The sequence below is a fragment of the Gymnodraco acuticeps genome, unplaced genomic scaffold (genome assembly GCF_902827175.1).
Source record: "Gymnodraco acuticeps unplaced genomic scaffold, fGymAcu1.1, whole genome shotgun sequence".
NCBI classification, from domain to species: Eukaryota; Metazoa; Chordata; class Actinopteri; order Perciformes; family Bathydraconidae; genus Gymnodraco; species Gymnodraco acuticeps.
The window spans coordinates 127,973-153,645 of NW_022991954.1; the positions used below are offsets into that span (position 1 = coordinate 127,973).

The following is a 25,673-nucleotide window of genomic DNA, read 5'->3' on the forward strand; positions in this document are numbered from 1 at the left end:
AATAAAGAGCTTTTTGAACATTAAAGCATGGAGACATGGAGAGACACTACATACTGATATACACCTGAACATCAGCAGGAGAGGACTCTTTAAAGTAGAGACACTACATACTGATATACACCTGAACATCAGCAGGAGAGGACTCTTTAAAGTAGATACACTACATACTGATATACACCTGAACATCAGCAGGAGAGGACTCTTTAAAGTAGAGACACTAAATACTGATATACACCTGGACATCGGCAGGAGAGGACTCTTTAAAGTAGAGACATTAAATACTGATATACACCTGAACATCAGCAGGAGAGGACTCTTTAAAGTAGAGACACTACATACTGATATACGCCTGGACATCGGCAGGAGAGGACTCTTTTAATAGTACAGTTAAGCTATCTGGAGGCCTTTCTTAACAGTAATATACTTCTCATGTTAGTACAGGAGCCTTGGGGTTAATTATACCTCAACATCTCCAGTATATCGGCTCTACTTTAAATAGCTATCCTGTATTTATATGCGCTGGCATTAAAGAGCGCCAGATGGATAATATCAGGCAGGAGACAAAAGACATTTCTGAAAGGTACTTCAAGATGCAGCCAGAAGAGAAAGCGATTTGTTCTCTTGGGAGAGGGATATACAGTCGGGCAAAAAAGTATTTAGTCAGCCACCAATTGTGCAAGTTCTCCCACTTAAAAAGATGAGAGGCCTGCAATTTTCATCCTAGGTACACTTCAACGATGAGAGACAGAATGGGGAGAAAGAATCCAGGAAATCACATTGCAGGATTTTTAATGAATTAATTGGTAAATTCCTCTGTCAAATAAGTATTTGGTCACCTACAAACAAACAAGATTTCTGGCTCTCACAGACCTGTAACTTCTTCTTTAAGAGCCTCCTCTGTCCTCCACTCGTTAACTGTATTAATGGCACCTGTTTGAACTCGTTATCAGTATAAAAGACACCTGTCCACAACCTCAAACAGTCACACTCCAAACTCCACTATGGCCAAGACCAAAGAGCTGTCAAAGGACACCAGAAACAAAATGGTAGACCTGCACCAGGCTGGGAAGACTGAATCTGCAATAGGTAAGCAGCTTGGTGTGAAGAAATCAGCTGTGGGAGCAATTATTAGAAAATGGAAGACATACAAGACCACTGATAATCTCCCTCGATCTGGGGCTCCACGCAAGATCTCACCCCGTGGGGTCAAAATGATCACAAGAACGGTGAGCAAAAATCCCAGAACCACACGGGGGGACCTAGTCAATGATGTGAAGGTAAACTTCTGTTGTTGCAATGTTGAGGTAGAATGAAGGAGTCTGGAACCGTTGTTAGCCAAAAGCACCGAGAGTTTATTGATCACAGTACATTAATTACATACGGCCGGGGAGATCACTTAGTTGCACACCGTCCCGTGTTTCACCAGCGATCTCTGAACCAAAAGACACAAAACATCTAACCAACATGAGGAGAGGCGGGCTTCCAGAAAGCCCGCGTATAATCAATAGCCGATGCGAGACAATGGTCTGCTTGTCTCAAAGAGATCCTGCCAGGTCTCAAACCCCCCACGGATATAGGAGAAGCGTTTGACCTGTGACCTCAACCTACAGAGGAGTCTTTGAGTGACTACAAGCAGATGTTTGCAGTATCACAGACTCTAAGGAATAATAAGAGATTCTATAAACAGATCAGATTAAAATATTCTCTTACAAATGACCTGCAGAGAGCTGGGACCAAAGTAACAAAGGCTACCATCAGTAACACACTACGCCGTCAGGGACTCAAATCCTGCAGTGCCAGACGTGTCCCCCTGCTTAAGCCAGTACATGTCCAGGCCCGTCTGAAGTTTGCTAGAGAGCATTTAGATGATCCAGAAGAGGATTGGGAGAATGTCATATGGTCAGATGAAACCAAAATAGAACTTTTTGGTAAAAACTCAACTAGACGTGTTTGGAGGAGAAAGAATGCTGAGTTGCATCCAAAGAACACCTACTGCGAAACATGGGGGTGGAAACATCATGCTTTGGGGCTGTTTTTCTGCAAAGGGACCAGGACGACTGATCCGTGTAAAGGAAAGAATGAATGGGGCCATGTATCGTGAGATTTTGAGTGACAACCTCCTTTCATCAGCAAGGGCATTGAAGATGAAACGTGGCTGGGTCTTTCAGCATGACAATGATCCCAAACACACCGCCCGGGCAACGAAGGAGTGGCTTCGTAAGAAGCATTTCAAGGTCCTGGAGTGGCCTAGCCAGTTTCCAGATCTCAACCCCATAGAAAATCTTTGGAGGGAGTTGAAAGTCTGTGTTGCCCAGCGACAGCCCCAAAACATCACTGCTCTAGAGGAGATCTGCATGGAGGAATGGGCCAAAATACCAGCAACAGTGTGTGAAAACCTTGTGAAGACTTACAGAAAACGTTTGACCTCTGTCATTGCCAACAAAGGGTATATAACAAAGTATTGAGATGAACTTTTGTTATTGACCAAATACTTATTTTCCACCATAATTTGCAAATAAATTCTTTAAAAAAATCAGACAATGTGATTTTCTGGATTTTTCATTCTGTCTCTCATAGTTGAGGTATACCTAGGATGAAAATTACAGGCCTCTCATCTTTTTAAGTGGGAGAACTTGCACAATTGATGGCTGACTAAATACTTTTTTGCCCCACTGTACTTGTAGAAAGGTCGGTGAAATCCTGGCACAGTGTAATGCAGATATTCAAGAGGAGCTTCTGTTTCTCTGTCATGCAAATCAACCACCTGAAGGGTAAACAAATTGAAGACCAGAGAATAAGTGCTCACGATTCAATCAACTTCAAACTCTTTGATCGTAGGGTTTTTGGAAATTGCCTGTACGGATTAGTTTTTTGCAAAATGTGTACAAAAAACAATGGTCCCCAAACCAAAAGTGCCTACTTATTAAAATGGACATATTAAAAAGATAAAGGTTATAAATAATTCTCTTTGTCAATCAGATGTATTTGTCTTTTGAATTATTAAAAAGACAAATACATCTGATTGAGAGCTGTGACACAAAAAATAAGTTGGTAAACTTTTCAAGTAAAGGCGTGGACTGGCCGTGTGTGTGTGTGTGTGTGTGTGTGTGTGTGTGTGTGTGTGTGTGTGTGTGTGTGTGTGTGTGTGTGTGTGTGTGTGTGTGTGTGTGTGTGTGTGTGTGTGTGTGTGTGTGTGTGTGTGTGTGTGTGGCCTAGCATAGCATTACTATACTTGTGGGGATCTTAATCTGTTTACACAGTCACGTGTGGGGACTCGCCTCCCTTACGGGGACAAAATGGAGGTCCCCATGAGGGGAATCATTAATTTTAGGGTGAAGACTTGGTTAGGGTTAGATTAAGGGTTAGGGTTAGGCATGTGTTGGTTATGGTTAAGGTTAGGATAAGTCTCCAGGAAATGCATGTAAGTCAATGTAATGTCCCCTGAAGTGATGTATACATGGTATGTGTGTGTGTGCGTGCGTGTGTGTGTGTTTGCTGCTTACCTGGCTGATTTTAGCGGGTGTAAGCACCATGTCCAGGACTCCGATCCAGCCGGCGATCACTCCTGTGGGGACAGCATAGGCCAGCGCTATCATCAGGAAGCGCACGTTACTAAAGGAGACACAGATTTAAAATTCAATTCACATAAAGAGTCTTACAAGTCAATTGTCTGTGTTCTGGTTCTCCCATATGAATGAGTGCTTTGAACAGGTGTGCCTATGAATCACTAGATGAAAACCCAAAGCCAACGACATACAAATAAGTTATTGTATTCACAGTTTGTCAACGCACTTGAAGCCAAAACGATGCCTGTCTTTCTTACAGTACCTAAATGTATCCTGATTGTTTAAACAGACAATAAGGACAACTTAAGATAAAATAATAAAAAAGCATCTTTGATGAGATAAACAAGAACTATTCCTGAATGTCTGTAAAGTGTAGGACAAACTGTAGTTGATAGCTGGACCTAGTTATTTTGGTTTGTTGTGTTGTTCCCCTCTGGTTTATTTATTATCCACACACACTGTGAAAAAGACTGTTGGGATCATTGTGTAGGCAGGTTGGTCCCATTGCTGTCCTCTGGGTAAAAATATCTTGACTTCTCAAGTATACAAATCAAGCTCCACAGGGAACCAATACATTGTTTACCGCACATCAATGATTAATTGACACAGTTTCTTGTTTGGTATTTAACACGGAGAAGTTTGTTTAGAAGAAGTAGACTACTTATACTAGAGTAGAAGTAGTAGTGATCAGTCCAGACTTATAATGGGTCGGGTCAGTAGTTTTAAAACTACTTTGAGTCTAAGCGTAACAGAATTTGAACATTTAGATTTGCTTGGTGCACATGTGTTGGTCAGATTAAGGTCTGTTATCTTTTCAGTTTAAAATAGATAGGGTTAAAATGATTGAATATCCTGCAAATATAATTTTTGTTTAGGGGCATCAGGTAGGAAATACCATGCAGATTCGCTTTAGAGGAGACATTTCAGTCAGCCAATGTTGTCCTCACTTAACAACAGCTGTGTTATCAAATATGTTTTGGGGCTCCAGAAAAAAAACCTTATTTGGTGGCAGAGGGGGAAAGTGGCTCTTTTGATAGTAAAGGTTGCAGACCTCTGCCCTAGACCAACTTACTGTAATGAGTAAAACGCAACATTATTCATTTACAACAACATCATAAAGGTTAAAGCAGTAAGTCGTTCTTATCTTAAGGTAGTTCTACTTTCCTTTCCATTGGCCCATTGATAAATCAGCACATCTTCTCAACACTAGCTAAGTGTATTGCTTATGAAGTTATCAGGTGAAATGAAACTGTACGAACAGGTGATAAAAATAAGCATCCCCTCGCGGCTGTAATGAACAGCTTCAGGCTGCAGATCGTGTGCTGCAGGGTCTGATCCGAGCTGTCAGCTGATGTCTCACAGTATGCTCTGATCAACAGGAGACACAAAGAGAAAGAGACATATGCCTCGTTATGTATGCATATCCATATCTATGGCACCCCTCCAATCACATGCAACCCAATTACAATCACTTGGAACACCCGCGATTATCACCTTCGCCCAATGAGGTGGCATGTTGATTTAAATCAGTGGCACCTCCTCGACCCAAACAATAGGATTAGAATCATTGGGCGACTGACAAATGAGCCGCGGCTGGCACAGCAGGCGACAGATTCATGGATCGTTTTGTTTTCCTGCTCCATTTTCTTCTTATGGACCCTAGATTTATATTCTTGGTCATTATAATGCAGGCGGCATCCTGAGCAGTATCATGAGGGACATCTGGAGAACACCTTGGGCATCCTGCATCCCCGCTATGTCTTCAAACGCTCAACACACACACTGATAAAGTTCACACACACACACCTACAGACAGTCTTTGTGTTGCAGACTACACAGGGAACGTGTCCCCAGACACAAAGCCCTGTTGCTGTAAACATGCACACCCTTTTCCCTTTCCTGACACTGGTTCACTTCTAACAATGAATCTCTTTTATCCGCAGACTGCTTTGAGTCGGCAGAAAAACAAACACTGCTGTCTTGTACTAAGCAGTCTGAAGCTACTTGGCCTTGGGGAGAGTATCGAGGGACCGTCATAAAAAGAACCGTGATGGAGCACCCTCTTCGCCCTCCTCCCTGCACCCTTTTCATTAACCTTGCCATAACAGCAAGAAATCAATATCCATGCACCTTTTGCAGAGTCCGGGTGCTTATTTAGATAACCAAATGTGAGCTAGCAGACTTGTAAGTGAGAGGAAATGTGTTTTCCCTTTCCTCTCCTGATGGTAATAAAATATTTCCGAAGAAGCCCCAGAGCTGGCGGTGTCATCAGCTAAGTGCCATTTGTCCTTGGCAGACCCGGTCGGAGATCAATGCATCAAGACGACAACTTTCAGAGCTACAGGGGCGGTGGTGGCGAAGTCAATAGGGACTTGGCTTGGCAACTGGAAGGCCACCAGTTCAAGTCCCGGAAAGACCAAGTGCTACCGAGGTGTCCCTGAGCAAGGCACCGTTCCCTACACTGCTCCCCGGGCGCCGTTCATAATGGCAGCCCACTGCTCCTAACACTAGGATGGGTCAAATGCAGAGAAACCGTTTCGTTACATGGTACCTGTAATGACAATAAGTTGAATCTATCTATCTACAGTGAGTGTGAGGGGGCTAGGGATCATCAATACTCAGGCTTTGGGCTGTTGAGCATTCCCACGCACTGTGATCAGAATACAATGCTAACTTTTACACCTCGTGCAAAGACATTCAGGCTCTAATTACACTGCTGCTGAGGAGGCAGATGTGAACAGCTGGAAGCACACATGATGCTGAACATCATTAACCAGTATCTATGCTCAGACTCTGACAGTCTAAATGGATGAACAGAAACACGTGTATCAGGCAGAGTAACTGACTAGTTGGCTTCCACCTCATGTAATTGATGAGGCTACAGAATGTAAGCATAGTGTCAGCTCCTGGATGCAAACTGGTTCAATCCGATGGCTCCATACTGATATTTTTAAGCAGATCAGGTATCATCCACATGTGACCAATCCACTTTAAATACAGTTTACTCATCAATGTCATTACAAATTATTTATGCTGCATTTATTAGATCATGGAAGAAATCTCATTTTTAGTCACACAGCAAGTAATAATAATAATAATACTACATATATAGCGCTTTTCCTGGAGCTCAAAGCGCTTTACAAGCAAGAAAAAAAGAAAGATAACAGTTAATGGGCGTCTACCAATCAGAGAGTCAATGGTTCGATCCCCAGCCTCTGCAGTCGACATGTCAAAGTGACCTTGGGGAAGATACTTAACCCTAAATTGTCCCCATAGTGTCCGGTATTAAAGTGTATGTAAGTTGCTTTGGATAAATGACATGTGATGTAATAAAATGTGGTTAATTCAGTGAGGCATTTGAACAAAGAGCACTGGGATATGATCAGGAATGTCGAGGTATTGTTTTGTAAAAGACAAATCTGGATCCATGCATCCCTTAATTGTACCTGTCTGTCTGTGACTGGTGGTGATTATTAATACACTAAAGGCTTCAAAGTCTGAGATAATTAAAACACGATCGCAGCACACAGTGGATTTATGTTAGTATTTAAATTTGAATCAGTTAAGGGAACTGATAAATGCAATGAGACTTAAAATTAAAGAGACCCTATGATGCTTTTTGGGGTTTTCCCTTTCCTGTAGTGTGTTATATAGGAATGGACTCTTTAAAGTAGAGACACTACGTACTGATATACACCTGAACATTAGCAGGAGAGGACTCTTTAAAGTAGAGACACTACATACTGATATACACCTGAACATCAGCAGGAGAGGACTCTTTAAAGTAGAGACACTACATACTGATATACACCTGAACATCAGCAGGAGAGGACTCTTTAAAGTAGAGACACTACATACTGATATACACCTGAACATCAGCAGGAGAGGACTCTTTAAAGTAGAGACACTACATACTGATATACACCTGAACATCAGCAGGAGAGGACTCTTTAAAGTAGAGACACTACACACTGATATACACCTGAACATCAGCAGGAGAAGACTCTTTAAAGTAGAGACACTACATACTGATATACACCTGGACATCAGCAGGAGAGCACTCTTTAAAGTAGAGACACTACATACTGATATACACCTGAACATCAGCAGGAGAGGACTCTTTAAAGTAGAGACACTACATACTGATATAGAACTGAACATCAGCAGGAGAGGACTCTTTAAAGTAGAGACACTACATACTGATATACACCTGAACATCAGCAGGAGAGGACTCTTTAAAGTAGAGACACTACATAGTGATATACACCTGAACATCAGCAGGAGAGGACTCTTTAAAGTAGAGACACTACATACTGATATACACCTGAACATCAGCAGGAGAGGACTCTTTAAAGTAGAGACACTACATACTGATATAGAACTGAACATCAGCAGGAGAGGACTCTTTAAAGTAGAGACACTACATACTGATATAGAACTGAACATCAGCAGGAGAGCACTCTTTAAAGTAGAGACACTACATACTGATATAGAACTGAACATCAGCAGGAGAGGACTCTTTAAAGTAGAGACACTACACACTGATATACACCTGAACATCAGCAGGAGAGGACTCTTTAAAGTAGAGACACTACACACTGATATACACCTGAACATCAGCAGGAGAGGACTCTTTAAAGTAGAGACACTACATACTGATATACACCTGAACATCAGCAGGAGAGGACTCTTTAAAGTAGAGACACTACATACTGATATACACCTGGACATCAGCAGGAGAGGACTCTTTAAAGTAGAGACACTACATACTGATATACACCTGAACATCAGCAGGAGAGGACTCTTTAAAGTAGAGACACTACATACTGATATACACCTGGACATCAGCAGGAGATGACTCTTTAAAGTAGAGACACTACATACTGATATACACCTGAACATCAGCAGGAGAGGACTCTTTAAAGTAGAGACACTACACACTGATATACACCTGAACATCAGCAGGAGAGGACTCTTTAAAGTAGAGACACTACACACTGATATACACCTGAACATCAGCAGGAGAGGACTCTTTAAAGTAGAGACACTACATACTGATATACACCTGAACATCAGCAGGAGAGGACTCTTTAAAGTAGAGACACTACATACTGATATACACCTGAACATCAGCAGGAGAGGACTATTTAAAGTAGAGACACTACATACTGATATACACCTGAACATCAGCAGGAGAGAACTCTTTAAAGTAGAGACACTACATACTGATATACACCTGAACATCAGCAGGAGAGGACTCTTTAAAGTAGAGACACTACATACTGATATACACCTGAACATCATCAGGAGAGGACTCTTTAAAGTAGAGACACTACATACTGATATACACCCAGTGCTTGAATTGGAATGAAAAAGGTGCCAGTACTCTAAAATCAGCAACTTTTTCAAGTCAATTTTATATATACAGCCCACAAACAAGAATTTGGCTACTATAATGCTGGTGGGTTTGTCTCTTTACTACTGTATATTTTAGAAAGGTTCACTGTACTTAACATTTTTTATGATAGGCAGCGGATATGGCTAAAGCTCAGTAAGGTCAATATTAACTGAAAATATAGCAATCAAAGTCTAGATCTTCTGCTGAAGACACATGAAGCAGAGACCTTTCAGGTGAGAGCCCCTCTGGTGGTGTTCAACATTAATGACACGGAAACAAAGCTCTGGTCAGAAGCATTTTTTATAAAAAGCTTTAACAAAATTAAGTATTCCTGTACATTTTGAATGCAATCTAACTTTCCAACTCAGAAAACGAAAAACGAAAAAGTGCCAAAAGTCTTCTCACATGGCTGAGCTGCTTTGCAATATACTTCACCACTGAAGAATACAAATATGTATAAAGTAAACTATGATGCAATCTAACTTTCCAACTCAGAAAAATGATAAAGAGCATGAACAAAGAACATGTAAAAACAAATGCAAAATTTGCACAATCTAAAATGAGAAACTGTAACTGCAAGTAACAAAGTCTGAGCCATGGTAAAGAGTTACATTGAACACCAAGTTGATCAGATAACTCCCTGGTTGGTCTGAAGTCCTTCTATCTCCAGGATCTGTACAAATCGGCACATTATGCCAAAAGTCTTCTCACTGGGTGAGCTGCTTTGCAATATACTTCACATTGTTAGAAAAGGCTCCAGAAGGCCTTGGGGACATCAGTATTAGGGGCTGGAGCTGGACAGGCTCTTTCATCAGCACTTCTCCTTCCCTTTGCCAGCCAGGACCTCACATACTGTTCCGGATTGAACTGTCCTAGTGATGGTCCATTACATTTAATGAAAACCAGGCTGGACAGTCGGCTGACAGAGAGAGCATTCCTTTTTGCAGTAAGGATATCGTTCATGCAGCTGAATGCCCGCTCACACTCACTAGTGGAGACAGCGATGGTTCGGACTGCTTTCAGTAGAGGCTCCATGGCAGCAGGTGTACGGGATGCCCTGGTTTCCTTGTATTCGCGAAAGCCCTGAACAGTCTCTCTTCTGTCCACTTTCAGCACTTCGCACAAACGTAGCACCTCTACGTCCCCATACTGTACGTCTAACTCCTCTTCAGGCCAACTTCCAGGATGGATAACTTTCATGTCCTGGATTAGCTGATTGTCCCGGGCCTCCCGGCCATGTAATGGGATTTCTCTTGTGCTGACATGAGAGGAGGTTGTGGAAGTCATTCTGTGTCTCAGATTCTCTACCATACTGCGGAAAAACTGACCTGCATGAATCTGTACAAGCCTGCCATTCTCACGCAGGGCAACACCCTTGAAGGACTTCTCAGCTATAGCTGTATGAACTGTAGTCATGTGTGGGCCAGGCATGGTGACCATGGATTCAAAAACTCGTATTTCTCGAGTTAAGAGCCTATCTGCTGTAGGCAGTGTCATCTCTCTTTTTTGGAGTTGCCGAGAGAGGTCGCTGAGCTCTGTGAGCGCATCGTACATCAGTCCCAGATTGCTGACAAACGTTGCAGATGTGAGCACATCATCCAGGCCCTTGTACTTTGCTCTGTCTCTGGAATCCCTGCTCGTGTCGTTTGCAGCATTTGTGAAGTGATCATGTTTTCCCAGACTGCTCTGACGCTCCTTTCACTTGAAGCCACCCAGCGGATGGACAAAACACGCCCTATCACCAGGAGACGCTGTCCGACTGCTTGCGCACACTGCGCTAACTGCCTCTGATTTTTGGGGGAGGCATGGAACAAGGAATAGAGTTTGTCAAAAAAGATCTGGAAATGATTGAGCCCTGAGACCTCCTTGACCACATCCCCAACTGCCAGCTCTAGACGATGATTGGAGCAGTGTCACACAAACAGGCTTGGGAATTTACTACACAACTGGGTAGCAACGCCTGTTCTCTTCCCTAGCATGACTGAAGCCCCATCACATGCAAAAGAAACGAAACACTGACCTAAAAAGTCCTCGTTAAAATCTCTTCCAAGACACTCCATTAATGCCTTTGTGATGTCATCAGCCGTTGTTCCATCCAACTCGATCAGCTCCCAAAAAAACGTTTCGGGCTCAGCATCAGCTAATGCTGAGCGTAGACACACAACAAGCACCGTTTTACCACTAATAGTGGTAGATTCATCGACCAAAACACAGAGTTTTCTTTGGTTTTCTGTAATGTCTTTTGCCATTTTTTTCTTCAGCTCATGAGCTATGTGGTCGATGATTTCGCCACAGGTTTTATTGGAGTGCAAAACCCTGCCCACGTTCAGCCCATTCAGTTTCTGTACATTCAAATCAATTGGCATGTCTGTGAATGGCCGGCTATGTTTGCCAATTTTATATGCCGTTCGAAAAACTCTGATAGTGGTGTCTAATTCAGATTTATGCATAGACTGCACTTGATGTTGAATAGTTTCACGTGAAGCAGATGTAAGGATGTCAGCAGCTTTTACATGGGCTTGTGATTCTTTATGTTCTTTGATTTTGTTTATCAGGCTAGCTTGTTGTTTGCCCTTGTCAACACCGAAATGAGACACTGCACACTCACCCCATTCAGTTGACAGTTTCAGTCCTTGTCCAGTGTGTATTCCCAAAGATTTGACATCTCTGCATATCCGACATCCTAGCTTCTTATCTTTAAGAAGGAGCCATGCATTGGTCTTGCAAAAATATTGCACCTGGTCCGTTGTCCAGCAGTCAGGTGCATCGCTTTGCCCGGTGTTGGTGGTGGCAGTTGCGCCAGCAGCAGCTAACGTTAGAGGCTCTGGAGGAGGCGGCGGAGCTAGTGCTAATGCTAATGCACTAGAACTTGGAGCAGGAGGATCAACCAAAGAAAGCTCCCCATCAGACACAATTTCCAACACGGGCACAGCATTCTCTGTATTTGAAGTTTCTTCCGGCGACAACCGCTGTCTTTTTGCACTTTTATTAATCCATGCTAACATTTTAGAAATGCTAATTTGTGACGTGACTTGCTTTCCTTCTCTCGGGGGCGTGCCTGCTCTGTTCTATCACTCTACATAGCCACCCACTGGGTGGGAGTTGCACTGCATAAACACAACACACGTGCATCTAGGTATGTAAATTGTAAAGCATTAAAACATGGTTTTACTAACAGTTTTCAGTATGTTGTTACTTCGGCATTATTATTATTATTATTATTATTTTGAAACGTGTATTACTATTAAATCACGGTCAAATAGGTTAATTTTGACATAGTCGTTTCCACCACAGTATTTACATGGAGAAGATAAGCCCCGCCCCCTCTCCAGCACGTTCTGTTTGAATGACAGGAGTAAACAGCTGACAGCCGCTGTGAAACTCCAGCGGTTAGAGCGATGAGAATGTCCGTTCGGCACCTCATGACGCATCTACTGAGTACCGGGCGGCTGTATATATATATATGGATGTATAATAAGAACGGCGGGAGAGTGTTGAGTACTGGCACGGTGCATGAGTACCGGAGTACCGCCAGCATGCCGGTACTGAGCAAGAAGTGCCGGTACTCCATGGGTCAGAACCAGAAGTGCCGGTACTGCGTACCGGTGAGTACCGGCCCAATTCCAGCACTGTATACACCTGAACATCAGCAGGAGAGGACTCTTTAAAGTAGAGACACTACATACTGATATACACCTGAACATCAGCAGGAGAGGACTCTTTAAAGTAGAGACACTACACACTGATATACACCTGAACATCAGCAGGAGAGGACTCTTTAAAGTAGAGACACTACACACTGATATACACCTGAACATCAGCAGGAGAGGACTATTTAAAGTAGAGACACTACATACTGATATACACCTGAACATCAGCAGGAGATGACTCTTTAAAGTAGAGACACTACATACTGATATACACCTGAACATCAGCAGGAGAGGACTCTTTAAAGTAGAGACACTACATACTGATATACACCTGAACATCAGCAGGAGAGGACTATTTAAAGTAGAGACACTACATACTGATATACACCTGAACATCAGCAGGAGAGAACTCTTTAAAGTAGAGACACTACATACTGATATACACCTGAACATCAGCAGGAGAGGACTCTTTAAAGTAGAGACACTACATACTGATATACACCTGAACATCATCAGGAGAGGACTCTTTAAAGTAGAGACACTACATACTGATATACACCTGAACATCAGCAGGAGAGGACTCTTTAAAGTAGAGACACTACATACTGATATACACCTGAAAATCAGCAGGAGAGGACTCTTTAAAGTAGAGACACTACATACTGATATACACCTGAACATTAGCAGGAGAGGACTCTTTAAAGTAGAGACACTACACACTGATATACACCTGAACATCAGCAGGAGAGGACTCTTTAAAGTAGAGACACTACATACTGATATACACCTGAACATTAGCATAATGGGGCCCCTTTAACCGAGCCATTCAATCTTTCAGTATTAAATATAAATGCATGGCTCTTTAAAGTTGTATTCCTTTGTTTCTAAAGGGTTTGTCTGCTACCTGCATGAGTGCATATGGAAACATTAGACTCGGAAATCAGTTTTCTGTTTGCTCCGTCCCTGCAGGATATCTATAAGTCTAGATGCTGCTGGATTGAGATACAGCCTCACTGGAAAGCTGCCTATCACTGGTGGAACAGAAACCCTCCCAGCTGCATGGCCTAGTTAAGTTGGCCGGTCTGTGTGTGTGTGTGTGTGTGTGTGTGTGTGTGTGTGTGTGTGTGTGTTGTGTGTGTGTGTGGTGTGTGTGTGTGTGTGTGTGTGTGTGTGTGTGTGTGTGTGTGTGTGTGTGTGTGGTGTGTGTGTGTGGTGTGTGTGTGTGTAGTGTGTGGTGTGTGTGTGTGTGCGTGTACATCTGTCCAGAACCATGCATTGGGTTGCTATCAGCCCGGTTCCTGTCATCTCTCCAAGGGAGCTCTTACAGGGAGTTAAGCCTCACTGCGCTGCTCAGAGGACTGTGGACCGCATGGCACTGCAGTGAAGATATTTCATTCTGCAGGGGACCGAGTGTAGCCAACAAGGCCAACTCCCCGGCTACCCTCACCCAGAGTGTCCTTCCCCTTTAATCTGCGGCCACTGCCATAGGCAACATTCCTCCACAAGCAAGGCAAACAGTGGCTGCTGGACCAAGACTGCCCTGGTGGAACGAGTGAAGGGCAATTACAGTGGGGACATGTGCCCATCACTCTTTGAAATAGCCAATGATACGATGGAGAAAGTGGACTGATTTCGTAAAACCTCATACACAGGAAATATTGGTGAGTATTTTTTCCAGAGTAATTACTATTTTGCTCTGAAATAGTGATATTTAATCATTTTGGAGTGTATTTATTACTCATAGCTTCTAGAGTGCGATCAAAAATGCAGAGTAAATTCTATTGGAGTTAAACCATGACCCGCTGTAACGGAGGTGATCTCTGGAGCCGTAGATCTCGGTCTCCGTTACGGATTATATAGCTTCATTATTGGCGAAGTATATTACTTTGTTCCACGCTAAAACATTGCACAGGAAGCATGTGAATCTATGTCATTTATGCATCTATTTGTCACGGTCTGTCTCTGTTTCCTGTTGTAGTTTGAAAAGTGTTCCCCCTCCCGTCTTGTCTGTTGCTGGTGATTGTGTTCACCTGGTGCCCTGTGTTTCTCCTCCCTCCTCACCTGTGTCTTGTTGGTTTGATTAGTCCTGTGTGTATTTAGGTTCTGTTTTCCTGTTAGTGTGTGTGAGGTCCTTGTTGCTGGTGAGTGACTGTGTTCACGTGAGACAGTCATATTGAGGCTTTGTATCATGAACCACAGCGATGAATAAATGCCCACACCGGGTTGTATTTGAACTCTCTGCCTCTGCCTCCTTGCTTGGTCGTCGGGCCGCTCAATTGTCAGCTTCACACAAGCCCACTCATGTTCCTTAAGCACTTTGGTTTATTGACCTTTTTTAATATAAAGATCATTATGGCTCATGTATTCTATTCTGAGTAAAATTACCTTCTATGTGGAGTAAAATGACATTCGATTGGGAGTAAAATGACCTTCTATTATGAGTAAAATGGCAGTAGAGTTGTTTTAATATACACTACATAGAGTAAATAACCATTAAGCAGAGTCAAATGTAAGCACATAATAGAGTAAAATGAACTCTAAAAATACAACTCTGAACAAAGAGTACATTTTACTCTATATAGGTTGGGACCAAATGTAATATTTTTAGAGTAAAATGTTCTTCAATTTGAGTACATTTTACTCAGAGAAATGTACTGTGTAGGCGAGATTTTATTTTTAGGGTTAGGGTTAGGATCACTCCCTAATGTTCGTATTGTTTGTACTTTTTACTATATTGTATTAAGGCATTTCGGACAGACAAACTGAAGATGTACAATTGCTATGTCTTGAAAAAACACTGTGTAATTGTTTGCTGCCAAACGTCAATAGGAAATATATTACAAAAAAGAAATAGCCTATGATGTCCCCTACATTCAGATTCATTTATATAATGTGGATAAATGTGGTGGCAGTGTGGAAGAAGGACAGAAGAGACGTGAATGTTAGCTCCAACACGGGTCAGCATCTAACGGTGGAGCAGCTACAAATATAAAACTAAACAATGGTAAGACGAGCTTACAAAGTAATTTATCTTGAGAAAAACCTGCAACCAGGACTAAAGTATGGATAATAAATGTGGGATGCTTGTTTCAACGGTGTTATGGGAAGACACAAGAGCGATATGTGAACAATCTTCTCATTGCATAAGGTAGGCTTACGCAAGGTCTTGGACTAGGCTTGTAGACTCTTTTAAATGTCATTTAAAGACATTCCTGTTTGGGCAGGCGTTTGGGTAACTTGTGTGCTTTTATTCTATCTTATTGTATATTGTGTTTCTATTGTGTGTTTCACAATGTATTGTGTTTTTAGCACGTCTTTATTCGTATGATGTTTTAAGGCTTTGTCAAGCACTTTGTCTGTGAAAAGCGCTTTATAAATAAATGTTACTTACTTCAGGGTTCATACACTTTTTCACCAATGATTTTTAATGACTTTTCAATGACTTCTCCAGGACCTTTACCTAATTTTCCATGACCAAAAAAATTACTCTTTCTCAGCGGTACCACTGAAACATTTTTATTTTAACATGGTGAGCTGGAAAATAAGGTCTGCATATGAAACATGTTGTGCCTATCTAAAACAAATCAAATAGTAGGCTTACTAGCTCCTAAAGCCACTGTAGACTAGAGGGCGTGATTGTAAACATCTCTCACCAGCAAAACACCTCGACAGTTAAATGCCATTTTACGTTTCATTACTATACGATACAGTATTCATTATTATCATTATAGTATTACTATTTCGGCGATTAGCTCAAATATAAATGATATTTGATGCAACTTCGGTTACATTTATATGACTTGTCCATGGAAATGTAACCAAAGTTGAAACATGTTGTTTTCCATAACTTTTCCAGGGCCTGGAATTTGCATTTTGAATTTCCATGACTTTTCCAGGTTTTTAATGACCGTAAGAACCCTGTTACTTACTTACTTACTTGGATCCTCCTTTGAACACCCTCCGAAAGAAGGGTCTGATTAAATCAATTGTGATAGTGTTCAACAGACAGTGTGCTTTAAGCTGAAGTCAACAAAAATGTGTTTTGTTTGGTTTTTAATAACTTTTTAACTAAGTTACTGACACAATAATGAAATCATGGTCTCTTAGGTTGTTCTTTTGTGCACTAGGACTTTATACTAACCTAAAAGCGTTGACATCCTAAATATTGTCTTTCTGTCCCACATTTAATGCGTCCCCCTTAACTAGCCCCCCAGAAGAATTGGTCTAGAAAGGCCACTGCCTATATTTGATAAGAAACACAGGTTAATATTTTATTATTTGGCACACTAGTAAAATAGGCCTTCTAGTTGTGAACTTGTTTTGACAAATAGACGCCCCTGGTGACAGGCTGCAGTCTTCAGGGTATCTCTGGAGAGTGATTCAATCTCCGTCTCTACCTCCTCTCTAAGCTCTTCCCTTATGCCTTTCCCGGAGAGGAAATAAACAAAGGTGGTGATTGTGAAACATCAATAAATGCATCCCTAGTGGGATTTAAGACCTTGTCATCATAGACTTTCTTTCTGTAACCGCATGCATGAGTGCCGCTTTAAGAATACACTGAAGGTTGACCCCGATGCAGAAGATGATGTTGATTTCAGAAGCAACCAGTGTATTATAGCTTAGTAATTAATCTAGAGGGAGAGGCTGGGGTTTCTTTGATAACAACCCAAGCAGATGGTGAGTGGCAGACCCCCTTCATTAAGATTCCTCATCCTTCTCCAGCGCAAGACTCTGTCACTTCAACTTTCAGAGACAAGCAGCACGCAATGCCTCAGCAAATAAGACAAATCTGCTCCCTTAGTCTAAGGTCGTAAAACAAAACAGCATCTGAGAATTATTTTCAAATGCAGTCCTCACTTGCTTCACACGTCTACAACCCAAATGTAATCATGGACACGTCAAGTAAGGCATACTGAATAATGTATGGAAATAATAGTGCCAACCATAGATTGTGTATAAAGAGAGGAGGTAGTCACCGTGACGTATATGATTGGTTTGTGGACTACGGTTTTTGAAGAGGCCTTGTTATGCTTTGGGGTTTTTGTGCATGTAAATGGTCTGCAAAGGCTAAAATCATAAAGTTTCCTCCAGAGGGAGTTTCTCTCCCACACACTCCCCCCCTGCCTGAAATTCCACCATTGGACTCCTTTGTTTACTGCTGTAACATAGCCTAAGAGGCGGGACATCTCTATGCGGTTGCCCAATCACAGCAGAGTCGGCTAGCTAACCAATCAGAGCAGACAGGGCTCAAAATAGTAGAGGCACAAAATACAAATATGAAACCTGAAAAATTAGCATAATATGTCCTCTTTAAACACAAAAGGATTTTAGGAGTTGTCTTGTGGCATGTTTCCTTACATCAAGAAATGTTGTGAGAAAATGGCTCAAAATAGGATCTAGGTACTCTTTCAGCCTGGAGTCTTAAAGAGGTGAAAACTGTGTGTGTGCTGTGTGTCCTTCACCAGGTGTGTGTGTGTGTGTGTGTGTGTGTGTGTGTGTGTGTGTGTGTGTGTGTGTGTGTGTGTGTGTGTGTGTGTGTTGTGTGTGTGTTGTGTGTGTGTGTGTGTGTGTGTGTGTGTGTGTGTGGTTGTACCTCAGAAGTCTGCAGATGCTGCTCCTGTAACTGAGTCTCTGGCTCGCAGCCGCCACACTGGGAGGGACGGGTGGACGGGCCGGGAAATAAATCAGGACGGCCACGAAGAGCAAAGCAATCACTGCTAACTCTGCCGGAGAACAGGGACAAAAGATAAAATACATTCTTGTTATTACAAATATAAGACAGTCAGACTCATTTCACCTTTTAAAATAGTCACTGTTACATCTAAAAGACTCATGAAACTTAGACAAGCACTGGTTAATAACACTTTTTTACTATTTGGTTGTTTTGTAAAAGCTCCATTGCCATTTCTTAACCTCTCAAACTTTGATTGGTTATTCTTTCCCTCACATCAATCTGACGTTTTGATCTTTCTTTCGATGACCTCTAAAACTTTAGTTGCACACACGGGTGTCTGCTTTGTCCTTTTGAAACTTAATAATTATACTACCTTGGGTTGAACAAAAAGCTGCAGCCTCAATCTATTACAACGCGCTTGTTTCTCCTTTCGGCGGGCTTTTAATTTTCTGAGTCAGTTAAGCATAACAGTCGCAGCGATCTAATTTTACAGCGGGCGGTTATGAACAGTGTAATTGGGCTTTTTTGGCATTTGTGCAACATTTTTGGATCCCCCGGCCTGATTGTTTTTATGTTTTATGTCCCTAGACGGGGCTGACATGATGTAGAAATGACGTGCTATCGATCCTTCGTGCCCTATGAAGCAGGGGCGGTTCTACAGGGGGGGCAGCAGGGGCCAGTGCCCTTGTAACACTGACAAGGGACCCCCCCTGTGGCCCCCATCAAAAAAAAAGGTTACGATATTACGATTTATTGGAACTAAATCAAATCAGAGACCCGAATGTACAGTGGAGATTAAACTGTTCATTACCTTATAAAAGCAAATACTGTTTATGTTTTTTAATTAAAAAGTTACTAAAACAAATACTCTAAATGAAAAAAACTGCAGCTTCTACTGAAGCCAGTCCCCAGCTCCGGGGACTTCCGGCCGGGGACTTCGGGTGGCAGTATACGCCGTGAAGTTGTTTGCGGCCTGCCAGTAAACCCAAAGCAGAAGAAGAAGAAGTGACGTCAGCGGCTTCATTTGCCTAATCCTCCCTCAGGGACTTATTCCGGTGTGAACGCGATCTGTACTTAGTTCATGAGAACTAAAGAGTTCTCATGAACTAAGTTCTCATGAACTAAGTACGGCAAAGTACTTGGTGTGAAAGCGCCTATTGACTGTATTTTATGTTTATTTTACACAATTACTTTATACTGTCTTTGTCTTTTTAACCTGCTTTTATTGTGCCCCTCATGAAATAACTGGCCCCCCCAGTAAAATTGGTCTAGAACCGCCACTGCTCTGAAGTTCTCGCTTTCCATTAGTACCTGCATACATAACCATCTGGATTCTTTCTCGGATGAAGTTCTCGTCACCCACTGATACCGTAGAGGTGAACGTCTGGGTGTTGTTGGGGGCCGGGACCACCAGAGGTCCGATTATAAAGGAAGCAGCGCCCCCCAGGTAGGAGAAGAGGGAGGCCACGGCCGTCGCTGTGGCTCTCTGGTCCGGGGCGAACCATGTGGTGGAGAGGAAGGGGCCGGCGCTCATTATGGTAGGGCCAGCCAAACCATTCAGCAACTGGCCCCCGTGTATCAACCTGTTACAGGAGGGAGGAGGAAATCATTTTAATTTACCAGAAACAGCAAAACAAAAAGGAAGAACATCACCAGGTTGTTGGAAAGTAGTGTTGTTATATTAAAAACATTTCTTTAGTCTGATGGACAGTAGTAGAGACTGCTGAACACTAGTAGCTTTGAACTGTGGAACATTTGTAACTCAGGTTCCTATCAATGTACCACATGTCTTATGTGTCTTCAATCAAAATATAAGAACATTTAAAATTTTAAAAACATATCTCCTGCATAATGGACAGCCAATAAAGTGTGGCAGTGACGACTTATGTTGTAGTTAGCATTAGCAGTTAGAATTGCCCTGGGTCCCTTGACTAAAAGCAATGGAATTTTTTCATTGGATTTTGGAATATTGCAGAAATAAGATGTGTGCCAAACAAACGTTTTTGTGATACTTGCACGTTACGTCCAGCAAGATAATCTCCACATATTAAAACCTCTTTTTAAGCTAAAAACGAAATCACCAGAAGTATAAAAGTCACAATCACATGACTTCCAAAGCTAAGCTAAAGGTGGCTAATGTGCGGAGCGATGACGTTCAATAGTCTCATTTACACTTGTTAGCAACTGATTTTTTTTAAGACGTACTGTATATTGAGTGGGGTATTTACTGATGTATTTTATGTTGTTGAACAAAACGTTAATATCTTCAGCTTGTGTTAATCACAGATCTATTTCAGGCATCTAACCAAAAGCAAATTCAGAAAACCGTTGATTTGGGAGACATGGAACCAAAAGTGGTAAAATGCTGACTCATTTCTGGGTTTTAAAACTCATCCTTGCACCACTCGATGTCCGTTATTATAATGGTGTAATGAGGGTTCACACTCCAAATACATTTCCGCATGTTAAAGAATAACAATAAGGTTATTATAATGGTGACACCAGACACTGAAGGTACTTAGGTGTATCTATCTCATTAAAGTCTAACAGCTACCCAGATGTGGCAAATCTATTTCTCTCAGCTCGGCTGCTTTCAGCTTCTGTCATGACGTTTTCTGTCTCTGGAAGGTTGAGTCTGAATTGTGTGCATCCGCAGTGACCTTGAAAATCTACTATAAGTAAATTAATGGAAATCTGATCCCATATGATATTTAACTCAACGATGTCCCTGAACATAGATGAGATTTCTGCTGCCAGCTGTTGCAGGGACGTTGCACGACACTCAGGTGGAGGACTGTGACGCCTTTAAAAGGTTCAGAAAACAACCTAATCAGGAGTTAAAACATTGTCTGGGTAGGAGGACTCTCTGCACTCAGAACAAGTTTAGTTTAAGGTGCTCTTTGGAAATATGTAGATGTATAAATCACACAAAACAACTCGAGGTCACTCTCTTTTTAAAGAACTAAAATGCCTTTTATGTAATGGCATAGTCATAATAAAACTCAAAACTAATTCTGTTGCATTTTGGCATCCAGCCATGGGATTTAAACAGATTTAATGGGCGATGGCATTCAACCAAAAATAAATCTTCCACCTGAACATGGTGCTGTGACCTTGTGACCTCAAGAGGATGTAGACTAATACAATCAGTAATCATAAGTTTGTGGCACATTTTACAGAAAAGTAAAAGTTGTGTGGTTCCTATAGTAATTTAATGTTTTTAACTGGCGGTTTTGATGTGTTTCAGTCGGGCTTTCGACCTAACCACAGCACTGAGACTTCACTTGAGGTGAACATTTGAACACAGACAGTGGCAGAATATCAGTGTTAGTATTATTAGATCTCAGCGCTGCCTTTGATACTGTTGACCACAACATATTGTTAGACCGTCTTGAAAACTGGGTGGGAGTTTCAGCAACAGCTCTAAACTGGTTTAGCTCCTACTTGAAGGACAGAACAAACTTTGTCTCAACAGGCAATTACAAATCAACCCTGATAAATATGTCATGCGGGGTTCCTCAAGGCTCCATCTTAGGACCTTTGCTTTTTAATATTTATATGCTACCTCTGGCTGAAATTATTAAAAAGGGCGATCTAAGCTATCACATCTATGCAGACGATACCCAGATTTATTTTAAAATTACACCGGGAGGCTACTCTCCGATTAGAACACTGAGCAAGTGCATTGAGCACATCATTGACGATGACTCAGAACTTTCTCCAATTAAACAAACAAAAAACTGAGATAATTGTTTTTGGAGCAAAGAAGGACCGATTAAAAGTAATCACAGAGCTTCAGTCGGCAGACTACAAAGTAACTCACAAAGCAAGAAATCTGGGTGTAGTGATGGACTCAGACCTGAGTTTCAACAGTCACATTACAACAGTCATTAGGTCTGCATACTATCACCTGAAGAATATATCAAGGATTGAAAAACTAATGTCGCAACAGGATTTAGAAAAACTTGTCCATGCTTTTATTTTCAGTAGACTCGACTACTGCAATAGTGTATTCACAGGGCTCACTAAATACTCTATCAGAAAGCTGCAGCTGATTCAGAACGCCGCTGCTCGAGTCCTCACTGACACTAGAAAAGTGGATCACATCACTCCGGTTCTGAGATCATTACACCGGCTTCCAGTCGGCCAAATAATTGATTTTAAAATACTACTGCTAGTTTTAATCACTAAATGGCTTAGGACCGAGGTATATAGACGACCTACTCCATCACTATGAAGCATCCAGGAGTCTCAGGTCTTCTGGGTCGGGTCTGCTCTCTGTTCCGAGGATAACCACTAAAAGCAGCTTTTATCAAATCGTGCACGTCCGCCGAAACACTTCCTATTTTTAAATCCCGACTAAAAACACACCTATTTGCCGCTGCTTTTAATTGAGCTGCCCATACTCACACTACAGTATGCCTTTCAGTCATGTATTCTGTACCTGCTGTGTTTATTTATTTTATTTATTTCATTACCTTTGCTTATTATGCCTGTTTTTAAATGCCTTTTTAATAATGTATTTGTGCTGTATTTGTTCTTAAATGTCGTTTGCTTTGAATCTGTAAAGCACGTTGAATCGCCACGTGCTGAAAAGTGCTATATAAATGAAATTGCCTTGCCTTGCCTATTACTAACACACTGTATCAGATGTTAAACAACAAAGTCGGCGTAAAAACAGAGTAATGAAGCATTTAATAATATCTGATGAGATAATGACATGCTAAGGAATGAAAATGAGGTGTAATTATTTCTGATGATGGTAGAAACAGACAGAGTCCAGCACGTGTCAAAGTACAGTCGCACTTGTGCAGCTTCAGACTGAGCGGTGTGAGACAGATGTTCTTTAAAATATCCCTCCAAGACGGCCTGTCTGAGACACGGCTGAGTGTCTGTGAGCTCAGGAGACTACACGGCATTCAAAATGGAAATAATGTTACACATACTGTTGGAGCATCTAAGGAGATACATGTGTATACGATTGTATAGATGTGTGTGCAAGTACGTTTTGTATGTATGTATATTATGCATCATATTTTCTACAACATAGTAAGCATTTATTTTTACCCAGGATGTCTGCTTCTGTTCATTATTGTAAAATAAACAAAAAAGTCACAAAAGACTCAAGATATTAAAACATTTGACACAAAGTCAATCAGAACTGTGTTTGTCTACAACAGTGAAATGCTAAGTGATGCAACGATATCATCTAGAAATGTCACATGTATAAATATAATTATATACACATCTAAAGGACATTTTCCTGCACAATGATTGCTTTGACTTTTTATACTTCAAGACCATTTAGCTGATAATACTTATTATAGTACTTTTTTGAATGCAGGACTTTTACTTGTAATAAAGTAATTTGACAATAATGTATAGGTGTTGGGGGATCATTTGCTTAGGTAGGTATTCAATGGTCGACACAGTTCATCATTTTCTCTTTTCACTGACTCCTTTCCCACGGCACAGGTCTACGGCCTGAGTATTGCTGCTATCTCTCTTAAGGAGGGGCAGCTTGGGCGCATTGTTGTTGCCAGCTTGTGACCGGGCAACTCTCTGTCAGAGATAGTTATTGTTGTGGGGACACCTGGAACACATCCTTCTCGGGGTGTACATGACCCCGAGCCATAAGCGACAACAAATGTGATTCAGTGTCCTCAGCTGTTTAGTCTATCTATTGAAGAATGTTGATTATTACACTCTGAACTAGTTAAAACCTGGAGCTACAGGAGGGTTCTTCAGATTTGATTGTGGCATCTCAACCGTGTGGTCAGATCGTGGCCCGTGACATGTCTTGTGAATTCTTCGGCTGAAGCTCCAAATAAACCGTCAGTGTTTGCCATCAAAGCTCCAGCTCTCCTCGTCTCTCTCTGAGTCCTGACTCCATCAAAGCTCCAGCTCTCCTCGTGTCTCTCTGAGTCCTGACTCCATCAAAGCTCCAGCTCTCCTCGTGTCTCTCTGAGTCCTGACTCCATCAAAGCTCCAGCTCTCCTCGTGTCTCTCTGAGTCCTGACTCCATCAGAGCTCCAGCTCTCCTCGTCTCTCTGAGTCCTGACTCCATCAAAGCTCCAGCTCTCCTCGTGTCTCTCTGAGTCCTGACTCCATCAAAGCTCCAGCTCTCCTCGTCTCTCTCTGAGTCCTGACTCCATCAAAGCTCCAGCTCTCCTCGTGTCTCTCTGAGTCCTGACTCCATCAGAACTCCAGCTCTCCTCGTGTCTCTCTGAGTCCTGACTCCATCAAAGCTCCAGCTCTCCTCGTGTCTCTCTGAGTCCTGACTCCATCAAAGCTCCAGCTCTCCTCGTGTCTCTCTGAGTCCTGACTCCATCAAAGCTCCAGCTCTCCTCGTGTCTCTCTGAGTCCTGACTCCATCAAAGCTCCAGCTCTCCTCGTGTCTCTCTGAGTCCTGACTCCATCAAAGCTCCAGCTCTCCTCGTGTCTCTCTCTGAGTCCTGACTCCATCAGAGCTCCAGCTCTCCTCGTGTCTCTCTGAGTCCTGACTCCAATTGCTTCAGAAGTTTCCCCCACAATAGGTACTTTTACTAAAGCATTGATTGTGGCATCTCAACCGTGTGGTCAGACCACAATCTCAATTCCGTGACATGTCTTGTGAATTCTCCGGCCGAAACTCGAAATAAACCGTCAGTGTTTGCCATCAAAGCTCCAGCTCTCATCGTGTCTCTCTGAGTCCTGACTCCATCAAAGCTCCAGCTCTCATCGTGTCTCTCTGAGTCCTGACTCCATCAAAGCTCCAGCTCTCCTCGTGTCTCTCTGAGTCCTGACTCCATCAAAGCTCCAGCTCTCCATCGTGTCTCTCTGAGTCCTGACTCCATCAAAGCTCCAGCTCTCCTCGTGTCTCTCTTTTAGTCCTGACTCCAATTGCTTCAGAAGTTTCCCCCACAGGTACTTTTACAAAAGCATCTGAATACTTCTTCCACCACTGGGTGGTGACGGGAGAAAATGAAAAGGGTGAAGCAGGACAAACAGGGATTCTTGGTTAAAGTATTTAGTATTTTATACCGTGGTTTTTCTACATTAAGATTTGAAATTTGACAGCTTAAAAACTTCAGCTGATTCTTATTCAACATAAGTGTGGGCAGGCTGGAGGGAGAAGACTGGATGTTTGTAACGTTATTCAAACTTAACTTCAGGACCGAGTTAACACCAATTTGTAAGACTGAATAACACCAATCAGTACAAATGTAATAATATGTTCAGATCCAAGGGCATGCGACAACTCCCCTACAATATTAAACCAAGAAATATTATACAAGGCCTAAGTAAAAAAGAAAAACTGGCTTTATGAAACTGATTTGAGACTCACTGACACTCACCGTCAGGCTTCTGGCCTCTATCAATGTCAAACCATCGTTGTGACAATT

At 42.1% G+C, this 25,673-nt stretch overlaps 1 protein-coding gene across 1 annotated transcript in view; it reads right to left on the minus strand.

Annotated features, from left to right (window-relative positions):
* slc49a4 (solute carrier family 49 member 4) overlaps positions 1–19,869 on the minus strand; it is a 65,979-nt gene extending 46,110 nt beyond the window's left edge. Inside the window, exons 1-3 of the mRNA XM_034200647.1 lie at positions 19,600–19,869; positions 18,208–18,337; positions 3,504–3,612 (exon numbers count right to left, since the gene is read on the minus strand). Of these exons, the coding sequence (XP_034056538.1) occupies positions 3,504–3,612; positions 18,208–18,337; positions 19,600–19,822 (462 nt within the window). The 5' untranslated portion in view covers positions 19,823–19,869. The remainder of the gene's footprint in view (positions 1–3,503; positions 3,613–18,207; positions 18,338–19,599) is intronic.
* Positions 19,870–25,673: the final 5,804 nt, after the last annotated feature.